The sequence below is a fragment of the Ornithodoros turicata genome, chromosome 3 (genome assembly GCF_037126465.1).
Source record: "Ornithodoros turicata isolate Travis chromosome 3, ASM3712646v1, whole genome shotgun sequence".
Taxonomy (NCBI): Eukaryota; Metazoa; Arthropoda; class Arachnida; order Ixodida; family Argasidae; genus Ornithodoros; species Ornithodoros turicata.
In genome coordinates this window covers 76211499-76234959 of record NC_088203.1, presented here as the reverse complement: position 1 = coordinate 76234959, position 23461 = coordinate 76211499, and the positions used below count along the sequence as shown (strand labels likewise).

Below are 23461 nucleotides of genomic sequence, written 5' to 3'. Positions count from 1 at the left end.
TAATAATCTTACTTTACTAATTAATAAGTACCATAAATGTGTTTAATTAATTTACCCCTACACCAAACATTAACGCCAAAACCTTGCATGAAATTCCTTAAGTGTTACCCACATAAACGATTGGAAAAATGCAAGTTCTGTGCAAAGAAACAAAAGCAAACTTTACATGATAAGAAAAACACATGTACAAGGTATCAAAATGTTTTTGTAATTTATTCATTCATGTTTTTCTTGTCATCTACATAGTATTGCTGTATCTGTTGAGGTCTAAAGTGGTCTGCATTGACAGCTTAGTGCCTTTCTCACAGGTGTGCAAACTGTCACCAGAACTGTGAGACTTGTAATGGCCCAGATGATAAGAACTGTATCACGTGCATCGAAGGCTATCACGCCTACCAAAACCAATGTCTTTCTCGGTGTCCTCCTAAGTTCTACAGTGATGGTGACAACCTCTGCAAAAGGTGAGCTTTCGTGATATATTGTCTTATGGTTTCCCCTTTGTGTCCTTTTTTTTGTGTGTTATTCACTGGAATAAAAATAATGTTAGAAACATCTTTCGGTTTACGCAGCTGTGTTCCTCCCTGCTTGGAATGTAACTCGCTGAAGAGCTGCAAGTCATGTGTGTCGACGCACAAGTGGGAGTCAGGCTCATGCTCCATAGCGTACACTAGGTGTGGTACAGGTGAGCATCATTGTCATGTCCAGTGGCGGATCCAAGGGGGGGGCGGTTGGGCGATCGCCCCCCCCCCAAAAAAACGTCAGTTTATGCATTGCATTTCCCTCTCCCCCTCCCCCACTGCGCGCTCCGGCAAAGAAACCGCCCCCCCCCAAACCGAGGGTCTGTATCCGCCCCTGGGGAGGGGGCACCTGCCCCCCCTGTCCCACCGTCCGACCCATGCCAACAACGGTCACGCGCTTGCTTTCACCAAGATGCCGCCTTCACTCTTTATTCTGTCTCCATGACAGCGCTTTCCTTCTTTCTCGCGCGCGACTCACGGCACGTGGCCAATTCCGCGTCTAAGCGGTGAGAACGGAGTCTGAAGTAAAATGAAGCGAGCGAGTCTTCAAAAGATTGACAGTTTCTTTAGTCGCGCTCCCAAGCATGCCTTGCAAACTTCAATTCAAGACAGCGAGGAGGTCGCGGCGCCGGCAATATCACAATCGGGTTCCTCTACGTTGCCCACGGATGACAGCGACGCGGACGCCAATCCTCAGATAGCGTGTGCCATGCCAGCAAGTGCTGTGGCTGACGGCAACGGTTCACGACATGAGCGCAGTCACAGTGCTGAACATGAATGCGAACTATCGAACACCATGAGTGACAGTGGAAGGAATGATGGCTCCGCTGCAGCCTTTTTACTAGACGTTGGAAGCTTTGTCGGGAAACATGTTGACGACTTCACTAAGCGGCGCTTGTTGGAATCTCATTGGCATCCAGCGGAAAACTACAGTTTCCCATACTCCGTCCACAAAAAAGGCGGCAAGGAAGAAAAGAGATATGTAAGCCACTCACATTTGAGCAAATTTAACTGGCTGGTTCTCTCGAAGTGCCAAAGTGGTCTCTATTGCAAGTATTGTGCACTCTTCACAACGGGGAGCGTAGGAGGGTACCAAAGGAATGTTACTCTTCAAAAGCTCGTTACAAAACCTCTCCGAACATTCGCGAGGCTACTTGGCAAAGATGGTGACCTCCCTCTGCATGAAGCAACTAGATACCACAAAGAGGCGGTTCAAGCCGCAAAAGCCTTTCTTGCCTGTGCCGATGCACCTGAAACGTGCGTCGCCAATCAAGTATCTTGTCAGCGACTTCATCAAGTGGATGAGAACCGGAAAAGACTCTTGCCTATCATAGACTCTATAATCTTTCTAGGGCGCCAAGGAATACCGTTTCGCGGACACAGAGACGACGGGATGCTTGCAGACTGTTCGCAAGGTACTTCATTAACGTCAAACGAGGGCAACTTTCGAGAACTTTTGCGGTTCCGGGTCGCCAGTGGGGACACAGAACTCCAAAAGCACCTTGCCAGCACGTCGTCCCGGGCCACATACATCAGCAAAACGACGCAGAATGAACTCATCCAGTGCTGTGGAGAGGAAGTCCTTGCCACGGTCACTGGGCGTGTGCACGAATCCGGCATGTACAGCGTTATGTTCGACGAAACCACTGACCTAGCTCACATGTCGCAGCTTAGTCTCATTTTACGCTACGTTCACAAGAATGTGGTTCGAGAGGACTTTGTACAGTTCGTCGATCTTCGTCGTGTCAGTAGCGATACTGATACCGGTATCAACATTGAAGAGCCCGTCTTGACAGGAAAGATACTCGGGGAACAGGTTGTAACAACACTGAAGACCTTAGGCCTCGACCCAGAAAAGTGCGTAGGTATAGCTACCGACGGCTGCAGCGTCATGGTGTCCGAGATCTGTGGCGCTGTGTCTGAGATCAAGAAACATGCGCCTAATGCGGTGCACTGCCCGTGCTTCAACCACGCACTCAACCTGTCTTTGTCCAAGTCCTGCAAAGTCCAAGCGATCAGAAATGCTGTTGGCATTATGAAAGAAGTAATTTCCTTCTTTGCGGCGTCATCGAAACGAAACGTGGTATTAAAGAGCACCCTTGGAGGCCAACTTAAAGGCCTTTGTGAGACGAGGTGGGTTGAACGGCACGACAGCGTTATACAGTTTCGAGAGTCCGTGGGCAGTGTGTCGAAAGCTCTTGATACCATTGCTGACTGGAAAGAGATGCAAAGCGCAGCGAAAGCAAAGACGCTCCGTGCTGCCATCAGTGACTCCGAATTCCTAGTAGCAATTGTTTGCTTGGCGGACATACTCGCGCACACTGTTCCACTGAGTCGTCTCTTTCAGAAGGAATATCTTGACGTTCGCACGGCTAGGAGCGCGTTGGCAGACACCATGACTGTTCTCCGCGACCGCAGAGAGAAAAGTGAAGAGGCATTTTCGGAGCTCTACAAGCAAGCCAGTGCCCTGGGAGAAGAACTGGGAACAGAGTTGCGGTCCCCACGTATAGCTAAGAGACAGACTCACAGGTGCAACGTCGCTACGGCCAATACAGAGAGCTACTACAGGATGTCACTGTACACTCCGTTAATGGATAATGTGCTGTCAGATTTAGAGACAAGGTTTACAACCGAGGCGGAAAGAGCATACGAGCTGTTCCTTTTTGTGCCCCCTCACACCTGTGCCACAGACGGCGTCGACAAGGAAGCTGTTTCTGCTATTGGGGAGCGGTATTCTGCGTTCATGGGGAATAGCGCGCCAATAGGACCACTTCTACTTCAAGCCGAGCTGAGGTTATGGCGCGAAAAGTGGAAGACCCAGACTGAGGTGCCGGGTACTGCTGTTGAAGCTCTGGACAAATGCGACAGGGAGGTCTTCCCTCTAATACGTACGCTTCTACAAGTACTGGCCACTCTCCCTGTTAGCGTAGCCAGTGCTGAACGGTCCTTCTCTACTCTCCGTCGGTTAAAATCGTGGATGAGGACACAGATGGCTGAAGAGCGCTTGACTGCGTTGGCATTGCTGCACACCCATAGGGACATTGCCATCGATACGCAAAGGGTCATCGATCGTTTCGCAAGTAAGGCTCGCGGACAACGGAGACTAGATTTTGTCATCTGAGTGATATTTATATACCAGTTCTCTGATGCACAATAAACATCAGTTTTGAGTTCACTGCATGTCAGTAACGCTATACAAAAATCACCTTTAACGAAGAAAAAACTGTCGCAGTTCCCCGCGGCAGGTACAGTAGAAGGGCCCCTTCTTGTCCCCCACCCCCACCGCACGCACAACAAGGCATAGGCATCTGAAGATTGAAAACACTATATAGAAATTCGCTTGAGACGTTGTCCGCCCCCCCCAAAATGAGGGTCTGGATCCGCCCCTGGTCATGTCGCATGCTGTATTAGATTGGATTGGATTGGATTTCTGTTCATTGTCATACCGTTTTCTTACATTATGTTGAGACATGATTGAGGTACATGATATTGAACTACTAACAGCTGTTTTTCACATAATGTTGGACAGGTTATTATAGCCCTCAGGGAAACTGCAACAGATGCCATGAGACATGCCAAGATTGCTACGGTCCCAACGAGAATCAGTGCCTAAGCTGCCCACCTTCAAAGTGAGCTTATAAAGTATTGATGAGGAATTAGCGACATAACTTTTATTTACAGTGCAGCTGTAAGGGTGGTAGAACTGAATGAAATACGCATTTGGTGTATTCAATTCCAAAACAGAAATTGAAATTAGGGATTCATTGTGTGCATTTAGTTTCTGTTTATGCTGTTTCGGTATCAGCATGTAAAACAGTGTACAATCTATAGGTATCAGCATTGAGCATACAGGGATTGATAGAATTAAGATAGCTGTGCTTCTTTTGTGTGACTTTACTGTGCAGAGAATGTCTGCAAGCTGCTTTCCTAACAGGCTTCTAATAATTCCAGATCAGTACAATATGCTTTCTGCTTGTTACGTTTTCATCTATTGGAAAAATGGGACAGTCGTTTTTCGTAAACGAGTGTCCGTAAACTTTGCCCAGTGGCTGCTTTACCTTTTTTCGTTGGTGTATGAGCTCTATGCAAGATTTTGAGAGGTGTAGGTGCATAAGCTGTACTCAAGATTTTGAGAGGTTGAACATGTGCGGCATAACAATGCATTTCAAGAGCATTTTGCATTGAGGGTGGATGTGTAATGCTTCAGTAATGAGCATATTAGTAATCCATACTGGGCAGGCAGCTGTGATCCAGCTGAGACAGGCAGAGCACAAGATAGATCTGTCTGCAGGAGTCCAACAAATGTCCATTTTGACATTGTATCTGGTGGTATCTGTGCATGAAACATCATTGCGTACCTGTAAAGCATGCTTTAAATGTCATGCACAAGAGCACTGCGGGAAAGCCTACCTAGCTGCCATACATTGAATACCAATATTTTTAAAAGTCAAATTTTTTATTGTTCTTTAGCATTGCTGATTAAAACCCAACTGATACGAGATATTCCTTGCATCCTTGTGTTCAACTGAGTGAACTTCACTAGCAAGCTCCTTATAGACTGTTGAAATTAAATATTACTCTAAACCATTATCATCTTATTCTCATTCGATTTTAATCGGGCATCATAAGTTATTATTTAAAATGCCACTGGTACCACAATTGCTACTGACATTCATTCCATGACCGTCAGTACTTCTACATACTGTCACTGCACTGAAAGAATAAAATAGTGGGCGTGATACCTTATAGTGTGATGCCTGGCTCACGCAGTCACAGTGAAGTGCTATTGTTCCAGGTACTTGTACAACGGGCGATGCACCAGCGAATGTCTGCTAGCATACTACAGCAGCGAAGACAGGGTATGCATCCAATGCGACAAGAACTGCCTTAACTGTTCCAGTTCCGGATCTCCCAAATGCACGAGCTGCCTGTTTGATCTCTTCCTGTACGATGGCGTTTGTGTGGAACAGTGCCCACAGGGGTTAGTGAGAGTTTTTGTTGGACAGCTTCTTTGCTTTGTTGCTTCCTTCAGTATAATGGTGATTGCTTCCCCCGTCCAGCTTCTTCAAGGATGCCTCATCAAGCGTGAAGCGTTGCATCCCTTGCCACACATCATGCGAAACATGTGCCAATGCCTCTGCATCTTCGTGCTTATCCTGTGCCTCCGGCAGGACACTGCATAAGTCTCGATGCTACCCTTCACCCTGTCCAGATGGGACGTATCTTCGACATACAACATCAGTTGGTGATCAGTGCATTGCTTGCCACCCTGCATGCTCCAAGTGCACAGGTATGTATTTATAAATATTGCGACTATGGTTTCTCTCTGTTCTGCAGTGTCTGTGGGGTTGTTTGATTTGCTGCTTACGTTAATGGGAGTGTTATCTCGTAGTCATAGGAGTGTATTTGGTCATATGACTAACGAGACAAAAATTTTGCAACACGAAGATAGAGTGTGTGCACTTGCGCAAGCAATGCACTGCCTGCTTTCCAGAGGAACCTTCGGTGGTTCACCGCAATGCCTTTGTGCGATCAAAACCAAACTACAGACCCCTTTGTGTATTGTCGTTTTGGTTAGATTGAATAGGCGATTTCAGATAATCTCAAGAGAGCTTAGCGCTGCTTTGAACTATGGGAACTTGCTGGAGACAAAGCTGTTTTGGTTTATTCTTTCTTGCCTGATTCCACGAGGAGTCAAGGTCAGCGAAAACGAAACATGAAGGACAGTTCTCCCTTCCTCATTCCAGTAATCTCCCAAGATGCAACGCATGCTTAAGGAGCACTGGGATTTTCTGAAATCGTCTATTGGAATTTCCTTTATTTTCCCCCTCTCTTTGTTCGCCTTGTGTATCTCCCTCTGTAACAGTCCCTGCAGGGATTAACAGCATCGCAAGTAAATAAACTAGAGGTGTGCGAATGTTTGAAATTTCGAATACGAATCGAACATTTTCAATATTCGATTCGTATTCGAAAATTTGATATTTGAAGTTTTCGAATATTCGTAAAAGTTCGAATATTCGACTTTTTTTTCTTTTTTTTTTCGAATATCATAGCAGCTTATTTCAAAGCTGTTGTGGGCAGCGCACTGGAATTTGTACGTTGCGGGGACGAACATGCATAGTAGAACAGCTGCAAAGCGACGCACGGAGCTTCCGAGGTAGTACACTCATTTGCGAATGCGTCGCTATACGTTCGGTAACCGAAACCGAAACTAGTACGCAGTTGTGTGCAGCCGCCATTTTAAAGTCCGCCCCTGCGAAACCCGAGACCGCGGTACGTTTTATACATCGTCAACACAGTCGCGGCTTTAGTGGATTGCTAACGAACTCTGAACATTCGTATGAGGCCTACAGTTCGGTGAAATTTTGTTAACGTTGGAGCTGAACACCGCTGTTCACCGTCCCATTGCAGGCACAGCCAAAAACTGCGTCTCGAATGCGTTGTTTTCGTTTTCAGTTTGTGGTTGTGAGCGATATATGGTAGAATCATGGCCGCGCGCGATGACGGCGATAATCAAGGAGTGGGACGTGTTAAAGGAGCAGTCTAGAGGCCCACAACTTTGTTTCTGGTTTTCGTCAGTATGGAACGTTAGGCGGCCGAAAACAGTTTTCCCACAATTTGTACAACCGTAGCGAAATTGGCACGCATGAAATAGCTAACCGAACCTCCCGTGCGCGAAACACCCTCCTTCGCCTTCACGATAGGCACGTGATGAGCCCCACCACACGCGTCACATGCGACGCAAGTGGTGAGGACGCTCCTCATTGGACCTGGGATCACATGATCGAGGTGAGCAACATCGCGCAGGCGGGAGCGTCTGCTACCGCTTCGGAGACGCCATACGTTCTCCGGCTACGTGATGTCCGAAATTGAGGGTTTGAAGGCTGTCCACGACACAACCACGATTTTTTGGGACCGCAGATACCACGGGAAGAACGAGTGGTGCAGCCCGAAATTAACTGCGCTTGTACAGCGAAAATCCCGTGCTTCTCGACAGTATGCAGCCTGTCCGACAGTTTTCACCGCGCAGTTGGTTCAGTGGCTAACAGGTGGCGCCACAATACCACCGCCATCCCTTGCTTTCTGCTATTGTGAATTTTGAGATTGCACAGAAGCCACGGATATATTACTCTTGTGATTGTAATCTTATTTTCTCAGGCTGCACATATGCTTTTTTTTTTAGAAAACGTGATATAAATCATATAAAGAATAGAAGTCCACAAGAAACAGCTGGCAATGTTCGTAGCAGACGGTTTTTCCTGCGAACGAATGAGGGGCTCTCTACCACCAACGTCACAGTAGAGTGGGTGTGGTCTGCAGTTGGAGCGCTCCGGCCTGTCACCGCGGCAGCGATTCTCCAAATTAATTGCACCGTGGTGAAACAACTTTGGACAGAAATATTTTGTTGGAATGCTTTTCACATACTGCTTTACAAGATGACAGCAGTTTTTGGCCATGTTAGATACCACTTTAATGCTCCTTTAATATTTCAACATAGTTTCTCCAACTCCGGCGCTCTGCGAGAGCTGCGACTGTATGAAAGTGCCAACTAGGACGACGATAATTCTGCAGTCATTTGAAACTGCACTAGCTGTTGTTACAGACGATAGCAAGACGCATATACATTTCGCATACGATTACGCAAGACGCATACGATTTCAGTAACACTCAGTTCACCGCTACTGGAACATCGCCGTCGTAAAGCGCGTAGTCCTCAATGTTCAAGTCCTGTAAGTCACGTCGTTGCACAATTCATCACAGCCACTGAATTAGTCTGCTGGCTCCGGTACGGCGGTGGAAGACCAGAAACCCGCATGAACGAAACAGTTCACGATAATGGCTTGATGAACTTGCTGCCAGGCCTTTGATAAGTGCCACGTTCCGCTCTAAAGTCAGGGACTTCCATGTGCGTTGTTTAGCCATCACGCCGCGAAGAACGAAACGAAACTGAGATGCTCGGACGAATGCAGAGGAGGAGGAGTGACGTTGGGTGGAAAGGGGAGTGCGGTCTGCCTGCCACAGCTAGCGGCGCGTGAGTCACAAGGACTGAAAGGCTTTGACCTTGACCTAGCCTGGGGGACCGAAGAATGCACGTTATCAGCCGTAGGTACGCTGACCTACCGCTGATGGAATTTCGAGATATCCGTACTCGGGCAAAAAAAAGCTTAGACCTAAAAGACCTAAAAAAAAGACCTAAAAGGGCCCAAATACATAGGAAACATTGGGCCAAAGATCGGGACGCAAAAAAACATTTGAGATAACCGATATTTCGAGATAAGCGAGTTCGAGTTAACGGGAGTGATTTTGCTCGCGACTCAAGCGCGTCACCTTCGGCGCGACGAAGTTGGAGGCCCGCGCACAGGTGTTCGCCGTGAAATGAAAGGAGCGCTGAACACGAACGTCGCGGAAACAATCACGCGTGATACAGCCATACAACATCGTCGAGGATCACAGTTTTACTCTGCTATAATGCATGAGGCTGTTCTAAACTATGCATTACCGTCAGTAACGATGGTCTCACGCGTGACGTCACGCGTGAGAGCAGTGAAACCGTGCAGTTTCTCGCCTTTACGACAAATGCGTAACGCATTGTCAATCCAAGAAGAGACCACTTGCTACCTTCATTTCCCTTCTAAGATGCTCATCACTAAACCATCCCACATTCTGAACATGTCACTGCTCTTTACTTCCATTCTGTCTGTTTCACCAGCACCTTACAATGCCAACACAGGTGTTCACTGCTCATGAAAAATTTTTGAAATGAAAGTTTTTTTTATAGTTTTCAGCTTGCCTCATGAGAACAGCACACTGTTTCATTGTAAAAATAATTTTACTGTACATGTGCATATAAGCATGTATGCTAAGCCAATACATTAATACATATTCCTCATTAGCACTTGGGACATTTTCCTAAGGATCAGAAAAACACAACTGTGACGATGCTTGTTTTCGGGGCTTAATTAACTTAATTAACTCTCAGAAGCCGTTATCCTATGACGTGATATTCGATTCGAGATTTGAAGGACAATTTTGTAGATATTCGTATTCGATTCATATTCGAAAATTTCAATATTCGCACACCTCTAAAATAAACTAATAAATAAGTCATGCTTTTGTCCTGCTTGCAAAAACTTAATGCTCGAACTTGAAACTGCTCTAGCCTTATGGTAATCTGCCATGATAGTCCACTCAAAATCTTTTTTTTCTCTCTCTCTTTTATTTACTCATTGTTATTATTCTCCTGAAGGGCCAGGGCCAATGAGCTGTTCTGCCTGCAGCACATCTGCCTTCCTCGTGGGGAATACATGTGTTTCTTGCCTTTCGGATGAATACCTTTCGGTCGACAGACGGGTAAGTTGTCCAGTTGTTATTATCTGCAATATTGCTCAGTGAACTGCATGCCTTTCTCAGATTACTTTAATCATCAGCATGCTTAACCTTCAATGCCCCTTGTCTTTTATGCGTGAGCAGCGTAGTAGTGCACTGTAGTGTTCCTCTTTTTCCTTTTCTTTCCACTGGAATAGACTTCCAACCACGTGTTGAAGCTAATCTCTGGATATCTTGGCTAACTCAGCACCTAACATGAACTTTTGTTGCACTTTCCGTGACCTTGCCAAATCAAAACCACAGTGCACGAAAGGGGTGGAATTTGCCATATTATGTGAACCCCCATAGTGTCCTCTATGGTCTCAGTTCTCTCTAGATCCTGTCAGTTTTGTCTGTTACTGTTTTCTCTCATCGCTTTTTCTTTTTTCGATTTGTTTACTGCCCAGAAACGTGCACAGAGTGTGCACGTTTTCAAGCTTTTCTTTATTCTCGTGATATTTTGTGTGAATTCTTTCTTGGAAATAAAATGAAGATTATCTCACTTTTCCGTATTCGCAACAATGCATCGCTTAACAATTAGGGCTGTGTGAATAGTGATTTTCAAGCTCGAATCGAATATGAATACAGATCACATAATACAGTAGACAAAAAACACAAGCATTTTATTTTTAATAAAGAAACTGAAGTACATTTAAGTTCTTTGTGAACGGGCATTACCAGCTTCCGTGCAGAAACAACAGGCTTTAGTGACCGGCGACAGTTTGTGACCATGTTGGTGCAAACTGAAAACAGTTCAAGCAACCTGAAGTCGCTGGTATGGAAATATATATGTCAGCTACTATTTTCCCTAAAGTGGGGACTTCTGTTGACAACACTTGTATGCCAACTTGTGCGCCACAAAGTGAGAGGATTATTTTGTGGAGTTTCAGTGGTAATTGCAAGTGCTGTTCAACTTGCTGACGGTCAACTGCACATTAGAATACGGTAGGGCGGTCCGACAGAAGAAAGACTGATACTGTATTTACTCACGCACAAGATGCATATTTTTTACCCCAAAACATTGTGACATAGAAGGGGTGTGTTCAAAATGCGGGGGAAAATTCTAACCCACCAATTAAGGCAATCCCATTTTACTCCGAGATATCTGCGGCGATCTCTCTGGTATTGAATGCTGCGTCCCTCATCGTCACGCTCAGGCGCTCCGTTGATAAACAGCCCTGGAGTACGCGATATGAGCGGCGCGTGAGATGGTCCAGCGTACCAGCATCTTGCCTGTCAAGCTGGGATGCATTCAATACGTGAGTGTGTCCTAATATGCCGCAAATACGGTACCTTATTTCAATGCAATATTGGGAAAAAGTATAGAATATTTTCGGATATCTCTATTCAATTCGATAACCGAATCAAATATAGAACTATTCGATTCCATATTAGAAAATTACTAATATTCACACAGCCCTATTAACAATATATCTTACATGCCATACTGAAATTTGTGCACATTTTTATGTAGGCTAGCACCCGTTCCTTTCTGTATGTGTCCAACGTCTAAAGTTCTTCCTGTGTCTGAAGTGTGTTTTCTGTACCAGTCCAACCAATGCTCCCATTCCCTTTTATGTGACTTTTTTACATCCCTTGTACTATACTTCTGTTGTCTACTAATACAGGATCACAAAAAATGTCATTATCGTCTCCAGTGGCATTCGAGTCACGAATGACATTATTTGCGAAGCTTGTGCCACATGTCATTTTCTCATGACATTAAACGCCATTATGTCAATGCGGCCCACTCAGTAAGTAAAATATAAGTCGGGCTACTTTAAAAAATTAGGCCTAGTTAAACATTTTGAAAATGTGTGTAATATTCTGAAATATAATATCAAGTGGGTCCTCATGTGGAGCCGTTCCAACGTATTTGTAATAATTGTCGATGAAAATTTCGAACAACGTGGGACTTCTTTTCTCAAAAGATGTTTGAGAAAGCTCAAATTTATCATATCAAATTTTGTTGTACAGTGGAACGTGGTTTTATGCCAACTAAAATTGTTGCTCTATGCTAACAATGGGAGCGAGAGTAGGCATTTCATGGGTGAATGAGTTGTGGCGAACTCAACAAGCAGAGAATGGCATTAAGTCAAATGCCATTAAAACTGTCCGTGTGGCACCGCACAAATTACATCGCAACTTAGTTCACTAAGCATTTAATGTCATTTTTTATGCCCCATGTGGCCGGGGTATAAGTCCTCTCTTCAGAACAGAGCCGTAGCGAGGCAAGTTTGTACCCAGGGCAGGGTAAATCTGAAGCGCCCCTCCCCCCCTCTCCCACTGCCGTCAGAAGCCCTGTAAACAAAGAAATAAAAACGCTTATTTGCGCTGCCAAGATTGTAAATTCAAATTTTCTTCGTTCCCGCTTTATCCTGTCCAACCAACCTGCCAGGGCCTGCCGTTCGGCGCCCTCTCTGGCGAGAGCGCTCAGGGCGCCTCCCCCAGTTGCTACGGCTCTGCTTCAGAATGCTAACATTTGTCATTTCCTTTGGGTTGCCTTATTTTGATGTCCTACACTAATGTCTAAGCATCATATCAAACACTTTGAACTGTTAACTGTGCTTGTGGGAGAAGTACTAACTATGTGTTCCTTCTAAAGGCTTGTCTGAAAAGTATATTTTGATGGAAAAAAACATGTGGATAACATTTTTTTTTTTCATGTTTAAGTCTCATCCTCTTGTATCTTGCTTCATTTTTCCCAAGTTTAATTGCAAAACCCACAAATCTGTCACATGAAGTTGACTACATTCGGCCTATTTGTAAATATTCGCTCCACTTTCAATACCACTGCTGAAGAACTCTGCAGAGGCAGCAAGTAAAGCATGTGGTGCTTCACATTGAGATCTGCAAGTAACTGAATAATACTGTTGAATTTACTAATACATAGATGATGATCATATCCTGATTTTTCACCCTGTGTACTGATCCAGCTATTTCACTGTCTGTTGCATTATCTGCATGTTGTGCATGTGTTGAAATAACTTCCCTGCATGCTAGATTGAAATTGCTTGCGCAACACTGTTGTTCTGTGTTATGCCACTGGCAGATCTTCTTTCTGTCTCGTTCTGTGCATTTGGCTTGTCTGCTGTACATTTAGAGAGAGGAGGCATTTTTTGTTCAGGTATGCCCAATAAACCCTTACATTAACAAAATGAAGAGTGGAGGGATATGTTTATTGTAAAGGAACAAAGGAAAAGTTACCCATATGCACAAGTCAGCTTGCTGTTGCCTAAAAAAAAGTCTCGTGCACAATCATAATTTACACCATTCCCTTATAGTCTGTTGGTGGTGGAGTCATCATAGCTTGCCAAGAAGTTCTGGGGTCGGATTCACAACCAAGTTCATAAGATTCGCTATGATGTCGTAGTCTACGACCGTCGTACGACGTCGTCGCAAATCGTGGGGTTCGGTATTCACCAAAGGATCATAGGGGAGAGGGAGGCTCATGATGGGCAGAACGAATAAGAAGGAGCAGCTGACACGGTTCCTGTGACCGTGGGATTCATGAGTGAGGCGGTCCAAAGGTATGTTATTGTTATAGCAATGACGTCAGCTCAACCAATGGGACCCGTTGTATTCCATGCCACGGTGTTTGTCAACAAACACTGTGTTTGTGTTTGTGGTATTTTTGGAAGTGTGTTCTGAAGTTTATCTGAAAGACAGTCATCCGCCCTCAAAGCGTGTCTGCCGGCCTAATTTCATTGGAGGGGGCGATTGAGGCCCCCGTGGAAGGGTACGAAACAAACAAAAATGCTATCGACACCACTGGCGATGGACCAGAAGGAGCTCAAGACAAGCAAATGGCTTCGGAGTGCATCAGTGCGTCCCTCTTTGCGGTTTCAGGAAATACACGGAGCATTGCAGAAGTAGAAGTAGACGGACTTTAAAAGTTCGAGCAGAAAAAGATGCAAGGTGTGAACGTACGCAGGAACACCACAATGTCAGAGTTTATTGGGAATTACGATAGTTGTTAGGGTGGATATTACTGAGAGGAAAGGTGAGGTCAGTTACGAAATATTACAACATTCACACGTATTGATTTCAAACGTCAGGCGCAAGTGCAGGTCGTTGCGCAGCCAGGACCGGTGATGGTGCCCCAGGTGTCCCTCCAGTGATGCCGCTGGAGGAAAGAGTGGTTGGGGTCATTGACCGAACTGCTGTCCATGATATTCCTGGCAGTTTCGATATTGATGTGCGTGGGGGGGGATGAGCGCACTGAACACTCTCCCTGCAAATTTGCGTTAATTACGTACTTGTCTTGGTGGCTGAGAATGTCTCGCTCAGCTCTGACTCTTCACAAGAACTCGCCAATCCAGACCTATCCCATCGACCAGGTCCAAGGACACCCCTTTCAGGGGATATGCTTTCTCCCGTGTGTATCTTCAGTGGAAGTGACTGTGAATGATATTGTAGAGGAGGTGGTGTTCCCCTACATGAGTCCTGACCGGCGATGATGGAATGTCCCAGCGGGCAGATGTGCGTGGCCTCACACTAGGACGGTGCCGGTAGAACTGCAGTGCCAGAGCCGTAGCGCGTGGCAGCAGAGGCAAGTCTTCGTCATCACACACGGGCCGCCACATCACTCCCCCCCTCAGACGCGGAGCGGTGTAGAGCTAGCGGTTGGGGTCCGCGTCGATACATGAAGAGGAGGAAGACGGGCGACACGTGGAACAGGGACGACTTGTTCAGAAATCGCAGTAGCAGCAGAATGGTTGGTGCGGGCAAGCGCTGACCGGGCGGGTTCCAGGGGCGGTGTGAGGGCAGGTATGCCGAAGTAATTCAGAGAGGGGCGACAGAACCGCGACCGGTTCCTGAGCGCTGGGCTCGTAGTGTTGTCGCCAAGGAGACTGCGGGGAGGACCATCGTGAAGCACGGGGAGACCGGGAGTAAAACTCACTGTGGCCTCCGTGCGTGTCCCCGGTGGAACGTTGGTCCCGGAGCCTCTTGACCGCATCTGGACGAGCTGCCAGTGTCTTGTATGGAAGCCTGGTGGGAAGGTGAGGCGGGCAAGGTTCTTGGACCGCAAGCGTAGCAGATGCGTGTGGGGCGGTCGACAGCGGCGTACCGCGACCGGTACAGGAGCGTGATGCTCGGGAAGGTGCCGCTGGTGGAAGCCCGAGGAGTGCCATCACGAAGCGTGTGGCGACGTGACGTGGAGTGTGGGACCATTGCGACGTGAGCTGGGTAGATGGGTACAACCACGGTGTTTCGCGGCCGGGCGTTGCGATGAGTAGAGCCGCGGTGGATTGGCGTCGTCGCCTAGCGGTTCCTCGGTTGAACGATGCACCGCACCTTCGGAGATGACTTCAGAGGTGGGCTTTCAGGAATTTGGGATGGTGCTTGGCCGAATTACGCCGAACATGGTGTTCATAGTTCGGGTCACCAAATGTAGAGGAGGTGGTGTTCCCCTACATGAGTCCTGACCGGCGATGATGGAATGTCCCAGCGGGCAGATGTGCGTGGCCTCACACTAGGACGGTGCCGGTAGAACTGCAGTGCCAGAGCCGTAGCGCGTGGCAGCAGAGGCAAGTCTTCGTCATCACACACGGGCCGCCACAATATCTATGTAGAGCCTGCTCAGCAGCCTCAGGCATCCGGCTCATGGTCAAGCAAGGACTCTCAATGTTGGCACAGGGGCATCCAGAGTGGAACCATGCGGCAGAGGTACACAAGCAGACTGTACATCCTTCTGCTTCCTCACGTGCATTGGCAGTGTCCAATCAATAATTCTGTGCCTGTCTGTTCAGATTAGTGTGTGCATGACATTTCGTGAAGGCCTCGAGATGACAGCCGCAGTGGGGCGGACGAAGTTTTGAAGACACACAAGAAAATTGAGAAGCATTTAGCAGGCTGCTTGATGTGCAAAAGAGTGCTTGGCATAAAGCACTGTAAGTATGGGGTGAACACATTGCCAGAGGGAAGCTTAAACCGAGACAACAGTGAATAAACTGTAGTCTTCATTTATTTTGTCGACTTCAGTTAGGAAATTACTTAGGAACGTATTCAGGCATAAATGCGCTTCATAAAAAGAAAACAACTACGCTCTCCATCCCCCGGGAACTCCACCTGCACAATTTCAGAATATGCACAGGCAGACGGAATGTTCACAGAGCAGAATCTTGCTTACACTACGTTACATGACAACTGCCTGGACATGACCAAAACATGATTCACTCAGGGTGGTCTTTAGAAGTTCACCTCATGTGAGCGATCGCCAGCCCATGACAGCGCTTGTTACACCAACGACGATGCGGGAACAAAAGCTTTGTCTGACGGCCCCCAGATCTCCTGTCAGTGACTAGAAGCTGCCACTTGCATAAAAGTGAAACGCAACCATAGCCTGCACGTCCACGGGCGTGTCCACAGGGGTATAGCGCAGCACTTGACAGTCTGTATAGTAGCGAACCAAGTGACTCTCGGAGACGTCAGACAAGGTCACACGATTCCTCAAGGAGCCTCTCACGTCACAAAGCTCGTTGTGATTCCGACTGTTCAAAATCCACAGCAGCCAAGCAGGCAGCAATGTTTGCTGTTGATTGACTTACAACAGCTCGCGGGGCTCTCTTAGGATTTCGCCGTAAATTATGACGATCTTACGACACGCGCTCTTCGTGAATCTGCGATGGACTTGCGACAACTTTTGTCGTATGAACTGTTTGTGAATCCGACCCCTGTTTCCTGAAGGATATTGTTGAGCTCCAACAAACTAATTTTGTAATCACTGCTCTGTTGTCGAAGCTATAGCAAGTGTGTTTAATATGCTATCCTTTTGATACCTTGGATATATCCAAAACTGAAATAAAGTCTTTTGATCTTGTACACTGAATCCAGGAATCTGAGTGTGCTGACTATTGCGTTTTCTGGCGTCACCAAGACCTGCCATTGTTTTGTGAAAACTTCTTTATATATAGCAGTAATGTGTGCACTGAAGATACATAATTGCAAACTCTGTTAGTTTGAAAGATACAGATTTCTGTAGAGAATTTTTGTATCTTGAATCTCTAGCGTGCAGCTACAACTGTATTGGTTGCTGCTATGAGGTGCATCATAGCAAACAAACAAAGAACTTTGAATTAACAATGATTAGGACATTTCATTGCCACAGGCGATACTCTACCATGTTGCTTGAAGTAATTTGGTGAATATATAATGACGAGCGTCACAGTGAGGACCGAAGTCCTACATTGCCTGCGCTACCAACGTTTTCGGACAACGCTGACAGCATCTCTAAACTCTCGCTACTGGGCTAGACTCTTGCCCTCTCACTATGAGAGAATTATTTGATCCATGGCTGAATCCAGCACACCAAAGCTTTACCCTAACGGCAACAAGCAATGGCCAAAATGAGCAAACATAAAAACATGCGCAAAATGATGCATTTGTCATCCAACATGATCCACGAGGTTTGGCTGTTCAGACAAAATGTTGTGATGTACAGGTTTGTGACTACTCAGGTAAATTCCTGAGAGGGCTACCATTATCCTGTATCATGATATATGATTTTTCATCCTCACTCTATAACTCTTCCTTCCTCAGTGCAAAAAATGCGAATCTCCATGTGCCTCATGTGTGGGCCCAAATGCGCAGCAGTGCCTTAGTTGTGTGCCTGGTCTAAGTTTTGACTCCCAGCGACTCATGTGTCTGCCCTGCTGCCATGCTGGCACTCACCGAGACTGTTGCACCTGCGACCCTGCTACAGGTACCTATTGACGACACCTTTTCTCAACAGTATAGTCAAAGCTTTTTGGAATCATTTTTGCTAGATTTTGCGGGGTCAACTACACACGACATACCTCATGAAAACACATTTCATTTGCAAATGTTGTGCCAAAAAAAAAGAAAACTGCGCATTTGTGCCACGCAAGTTTTTGTAGGCCTGATCACTAGTCTGTTGGGCATCAGGATGCATCTGGAACCTGCTGTTGATGGACATCAAATCTCAAAGTGACAGTAATTCAAACCACATAAGTATTTGTCAAATAGACGAATGAACCATTCTTCTACTGCGTTCTACATGAGAAGAGAATTTTCTATGAGTTAGGTCGCTATACATGCAGTCATCATAAACAAGATAAACTGTCCGCACATTTAACTGCTTGCCATTACCGTCCATCTCTGAGAGCAGCCACATTAAACGAGGGCAGGACTCAACTTTCAACCAGGCTTTACTTGCAATGAACAAACTGCCTATACTGTTCATGTCACCATAATGGAACCAAGTAAAGAAAGGCTTTTGTCATTGAAGATAGGGTCTGACGTTTACTTTTGTTACGAGTTCTTACTTTTTCAATGAGTTTTTGTCTACATTGAACCTAGGTGCAACGGCAGGGCGGTTGGTACGTAACTTGGTTCGCATTCCTTCTGCACGCAGGTGAATGCATCACCAGCACAGAACACACTCGCAGCATTGCGTGGCTGGTTCACGACGATACCAGTAAATCCTATGACCTCTCTGTGCAAAGCGTCAGCGTCACAGTGGCAGGAGTGTGCGCTGGAGCGGTGGTCATGTTCTTTCTGGTGTTTGGCCTCCTGCAACTGTTATCGCCAGGGGGATGCACACGACCAAGACATCGTCACTCGTCCGGCGACTACCGAAGAGTGCCTACGTCGAGAAACGAGCCCCGGGCTCGCTTTGAGGTAGAGGTTGAGAAGGTAGCACTGACCAGTGGGGACGCAGATGAAGAGGATGAGGATGAGGAGATTTTTAGGAAAACGTAGTCGACGCAGCATTAGAGTACGGTGTAAACAACGTGAAGGGGCATCCTAGCGTGCCTCCGACCCGGGCCAGTGCAACATGTAATGTAAAGCGCACACTCCTTGTGCTAGCTAGTACGGTCATTCCATGGTTATGCTGAAGAAGGGAGTCATTGCTCTTCATTTAGGAAGTGCCATTTTCCATTCCATTCCATTCTGTTTCTGGTCCATCCTGTTGGGATGCGCCTGGGAATCCTTAAACATCATACAGCAGCAACGCCTATTATGTAACAACCTGTTATCCCACCCGACCACCATTTGATTGAATTTGACAGACAGCATCTTAAATACTTTAGCAGATCAATCCTGTCCAGTGCAATTTATGCGACTTACTTAATTATGCCCAAGGAGCCTTATATTTTGCCTTATTATCCTGAATGTTTTTTCCCCCCTTAAGGCTTCTGTTTTTTTTTAAGGGATTTTTTATTGTGACTTTATCGTGACTAAGTTTATTATTGCAATTTTTTTGTACGATTTCAACGTGTACGCAGTGCTGCCTAATTGAGGATTTCGGATATATCTTGCTGGCATTTTGGAATAGATAATACGTGTAATGTGCTGTGATCAGTGCTACCTTACCAGCCTGGCTGTGATTCATGGCGCACAGGAAATAAACTCTGAAAACTCTGGAGGACATGGCTTGCCTAACAGCACAGCACCATCCACAGGAGACGTTGGGGGCAGAAGCAGTTGAAAGGGCTTGTTCCTCCTCGTAGCGCACACATTTCAGTGCACTTTCCATAGTGCTCTCCATTTTGTCCAGAAATTGTTGACAGATGATTGCTTTGATTCAAGTATCTTGAACTATTGTTATCTGTGGTCATAGCAACATCACCTTCCACACATATGTGTAGTCGTATTGCATACTAATAAGTAAATGATGAGCCCAAGTTCGAGCCCTAGGAACCATTTAGCATTGCGCATAGGACACACTTTTCTTCAAATGAGCCGTTATCTGCTTACAACTTTTACCAAGTTTATGTCATTTCAGGTTCTTTGTTACCAGCTGTGACTTTTTAAGATATTTGTTTGTTTCCGTTTACCTACCATTGCTCAGACTAGTGTCTACAAGCATTGCTGTGTTATCTTACCTCTAAAATGTCAGTCAGTAAACATGACTAGTATTAATGAAAGAAATGCAGAACAGATCTCAAACTACTTATTTTACGTACCATTACAGTGGGCATAGTGCGCAGAGTTGGGAGGTTGGTCGGAGACAGATTTTGTTGGGGCTTGCTCCCTGTGATTATGGACAGTGTGCATAATATCAGTACTGTAGTGTTCTTAAGCACACTAGATCTCTGCGCTGAAAAATGCACTGGTGCACCACACAATGCCAGGAACTTCACAGGCTACACAGTAAACTTGTTTGATAATTTGTGTATTGTGAATGCACGCGTGTGTCTGCAGATGCCTCAAGGAAGAAACTAAAAGGCTGTACAGTATGAAGTGGACTTTGTGTTTAGTACAGCAGCTGTTGGCGTTCTGCAGGTTGTTATGAGTGTTGTGCCAATAATAGCAGTGCAGCTGCTTAGTTTCCTGTATTTTTATGAACTTTGTGGTAAGGACACTTCCTTTTTTTAACTTTGCTACAAATTTTTATGCATGTCACTGCATATTTTCAATGACATTTTACTGCAGAAATACTACAAATATATACTAGTAAGCTTCCAGTTGATGTCTCAGCTGCCTTGGTATGCTCTCTTTGAATTCGACATTTATCTGTAAAGGATGAGGTAATTCATATTGATGACATCCTTTGTATGTGCCCCGGTCCTACAGTTTTTTTTTTTTGCAAGGAATACCTGTCCATATACTCTGCATGCTCAAACTCTAACATGCTGTCTACTGCCTTGCTATGCGACTATATGGATGCTCCAATTATGTGCCAAAAAATTAGTTGAAAGATGTGTCACATGTGCATGGATGTGCTGCAGACTGATTTTCAGGTCAAGGTATGCTGCTAACTAGCTATAAAACAGAAGGTGTATTAGTGAGTAGAATGTAAAAAATGTATAGGAGCTTGTGCAGATGACATACATTCTCGACCAGCGGAATAGTGCACCAAGTGAGCTTCTGTGAGCTGTACAGGTGCATTAGTGAGTAGAATGCAGAGAATGTAGGTGCCTGTGCAGACTTGACGTACATTCTCGACCTGTAGAATAGTATATCAAGCAGCTTGTGTGTATCTGTACATTTACATCTTGGAAAAGCAACCTATAAATATGCCACTATTTGTATGCTTTGTGATAAAGTACTTTTGAATGGTCTCGGTACAATTACATTTTCTAATTGTGTGTAGTAAGTTGCACGCAATATCAGTGATGGAAGTGAGCTGCGATTTGCGTCAAACTGCGCCGATCTCGGGGGTTCTGCGCTGTATGGGGCGATATTGCGGCATTTGCACCAAAGTGCGGAGTAGGCGACCACTTCGCTGTCCACGGTGATCTCGCGCGTCACGAGAAAATGAAGCCCGAAGTCAATGAGGCGCACCAGCGTTCGATCAACTTTAAACGTGAGAGGGAGCTGTCACAGCGGCTTAACTAGCCTGCTGATCGGTCAAAACCGATGTGAGCTAGCTGGCTTAGCCTAGCCCTAGCCAAGCAATCTCGGGGACCCGTGCCCGTGCTCAGGACGCAAATGTGCATCGTCGCTTCGACACTCAAGCAATTGCGCTGTTCGTTTTGTGCTATCTTTTACTTTCCCCTCTTTCTCTAGAGATACCGTTTATGCCCATTGTTGATGGTCTCTGTAACTTACTACCTTTGAGGATCGCTAGGCCATTCGGCAACGAAGCACATTGCGTATGGACACGCAGTTCTCGCCCGCTCTGCACTGACTCCTCGGAAGCTGCTACACGAGGCGGCTCCTTGACCTTGTGCCTCTAAATTGAGCGGAAAATTGTCCAATAACTAAGGAATTTGAAATTAATGTGGAAAGCGCCCATTCCACATCATAAATTAGAATACAATCAGAATACGTACAATCCCGAGGTCCTCCAACTGCAGGTTTACAAAATCGTGAAGCTGCGCCAAAACTTTTTTTTTTTTTTTTCCTGCGCCGGAACTGTTCGGGGCACTTCCATTACTGCAATATACTACTATAGCACCCTGTCTTTTTGCTTACCTGTTGATTTTTATAAATGCTGTTCGCATTGTACTTCAGTGTTGTAAACGCAGTGCAGAACACATATCGCAAGGCATGTTGTATGTGCCGGGTACTTTGTATCAAAATGTAATATATATAGTATTTTTTTAGAGCTTGTAATAGCGTGTAAAAGCATGTATGGGAAGTATAGCTTTGAATGGCATGACCTTGCACATTTTAGGTACAAGATTTTTACACCAGAGAGTAGAATGCCATTCAAGCTTTACATGATTTGCATAGATTTCTGGGTGTTCTGAATTGTCAGGCACGACACGTGTTATGTTCACACGAGGGCTAATGTAGAACACTGTTGTAATGTGCAAGATTTCTTGCCTTCTTGGTTACAGTTTGTTGTTATACTGCTGAATGCCATATTGCTCGGAACAGTTGAAAATTAGTTCTAGTCAGACAGCTGTGTTTGTGGTGTTTACTGCATTATGTATCATTCCAACGAATATATATGTCTAAGAATTACAAAAGGTGATTTTCTCATTCAACAGTGATGCAGAAGAATCACAAACACAATGTTACTGTGTATACACAGCAGTTAAGAAACTTGTATTGCCAGAGGAGGTACTATGGTTGCTTCCACAGGGGGCACCTTTGATGTGGATTCATTTGTGTGTTAGTATCACAGTCAAAGGCCTTGTGGAATCCAGGCTCGTTTTGCAATGGCACATTCATAAATAGGCTGTTATCCTCAGCATTAGTCGTATTTTCCACAGGCCTTTCACAAGACTGCAGCATTAAGTAGATGAAAAACAGTTGTTCCGGACCAAGGTCCCTGTCCTGTGGTAGATGGAGACCCGTCCTGTTATCGAGTCCCCGCACAATTTTTACAAAATGCCTTAAGGTTGGCTGAATTACTGCATTGTCCTCGAGACGTGACTTCGAAGCTGCCTTATCGAAACTGTACTGGTCCCCAAGACATCCCAGCATAGCTTCAATTTTACCCCTGGTCTCTTCGTTCATCCACGCATCAGAGTTGGCGTCGTCGAGAAGCATGCGAAAGATGCAGTGTGCTAGTCGAGCTCCAGCGCGTGGCAATTGGAACGCCTTAGACGCTTGCGCAGTCACTGGTAAAGACACGTTGAACAGCAAGGTCGGAATGTAAATGGTCCTTGGATGGTCTTCATTCCAGCAATCCGTGCGAAAGACAGATGACGTCCAACGAGTGCTCGAATCGCGAGCCAGTTTCGTGGAGAAGGTGTGCTGCTGCAATACAGCGTAGGACATCAAACCCTGGCCTCGAACTACCTTGGGAATGTTACCGAGGTATTCCTCGACGACGGCTTTGTCTCCGACCCAGGCAGGACCGAGAACTCTGTACTGCGTCGTGGTGATGATGTTTTTGGCCGCAGATTTAGCTGTATCGTCCAGGAATAGGGCTTGATCGACGCTCTTGATGACTTCACCGACAATGGCCTTCACCAGTTTGAAAAGATCCGTGGTGACGGTCTGGATACGCACGTCCAGAAGCGTTGCCAAAAGGAAGAGTGGAGGCATGGCGTTCTCCACGACTCTTACGCAGAGCTTCCATCTCGGAATGGATGTTTTGGACTTGTGGTACAAAAGTGAGCTGTAGGCATCTACGAGGTTAGTCTGTGGTGTAAAAGCGGATGTTTGTACCATCAGCCGGATGCCCAGAAGGTTCATTACGATGTGCGGCT

General features: G+C 45.9%; 1 protein-coding gene across 2 annotated transcripts in view; it reads left to right on the top strand.

Annotated features, from left to right (window-relative positions):
• LOC135388636 (furin-1-like) overlaps nt 1–20913 on the top strand; it is a 35689-nt gene extending 14776 nt beyond the window's left edge. The window contains exons 18-25 of one of the 2 annotated variants that reach the window (XM_064618299.1): nt 309–461; nt 570–682; nt 4048–4147; nt 5314–5499; nt 5579–5808; nt 9766–9869; nt 17427–17589; nt 18262–20913. In XM_064618299.1, coding sequence (XP_064474369.1) covers nt 309–461; nt 570–682; nt 4048–4147; nt 5314–5499; nt 5579–5808; nt 9766–9869; nt 17427–17589; nt 18262–18608 — 1396 coding nt within the window. In that variant the 3' untranslated portion in view covers nt 18609–20913. Of the gene's footprint in view, nt 1–308; nt 462–569; nt 683–4047; nt 4148–5313; nt 5500–5578; nt 5809–9765; nt 9870–10042; nt 10395–17426; nt 17590–18261 lie in introns of those variants that run through there. The other variant, XM_064618301.1, reaches the window with a different exon arrangement.
• The last annotated feature ends 2548 nt before the right edge of the window (nt 20914–23461 follow it).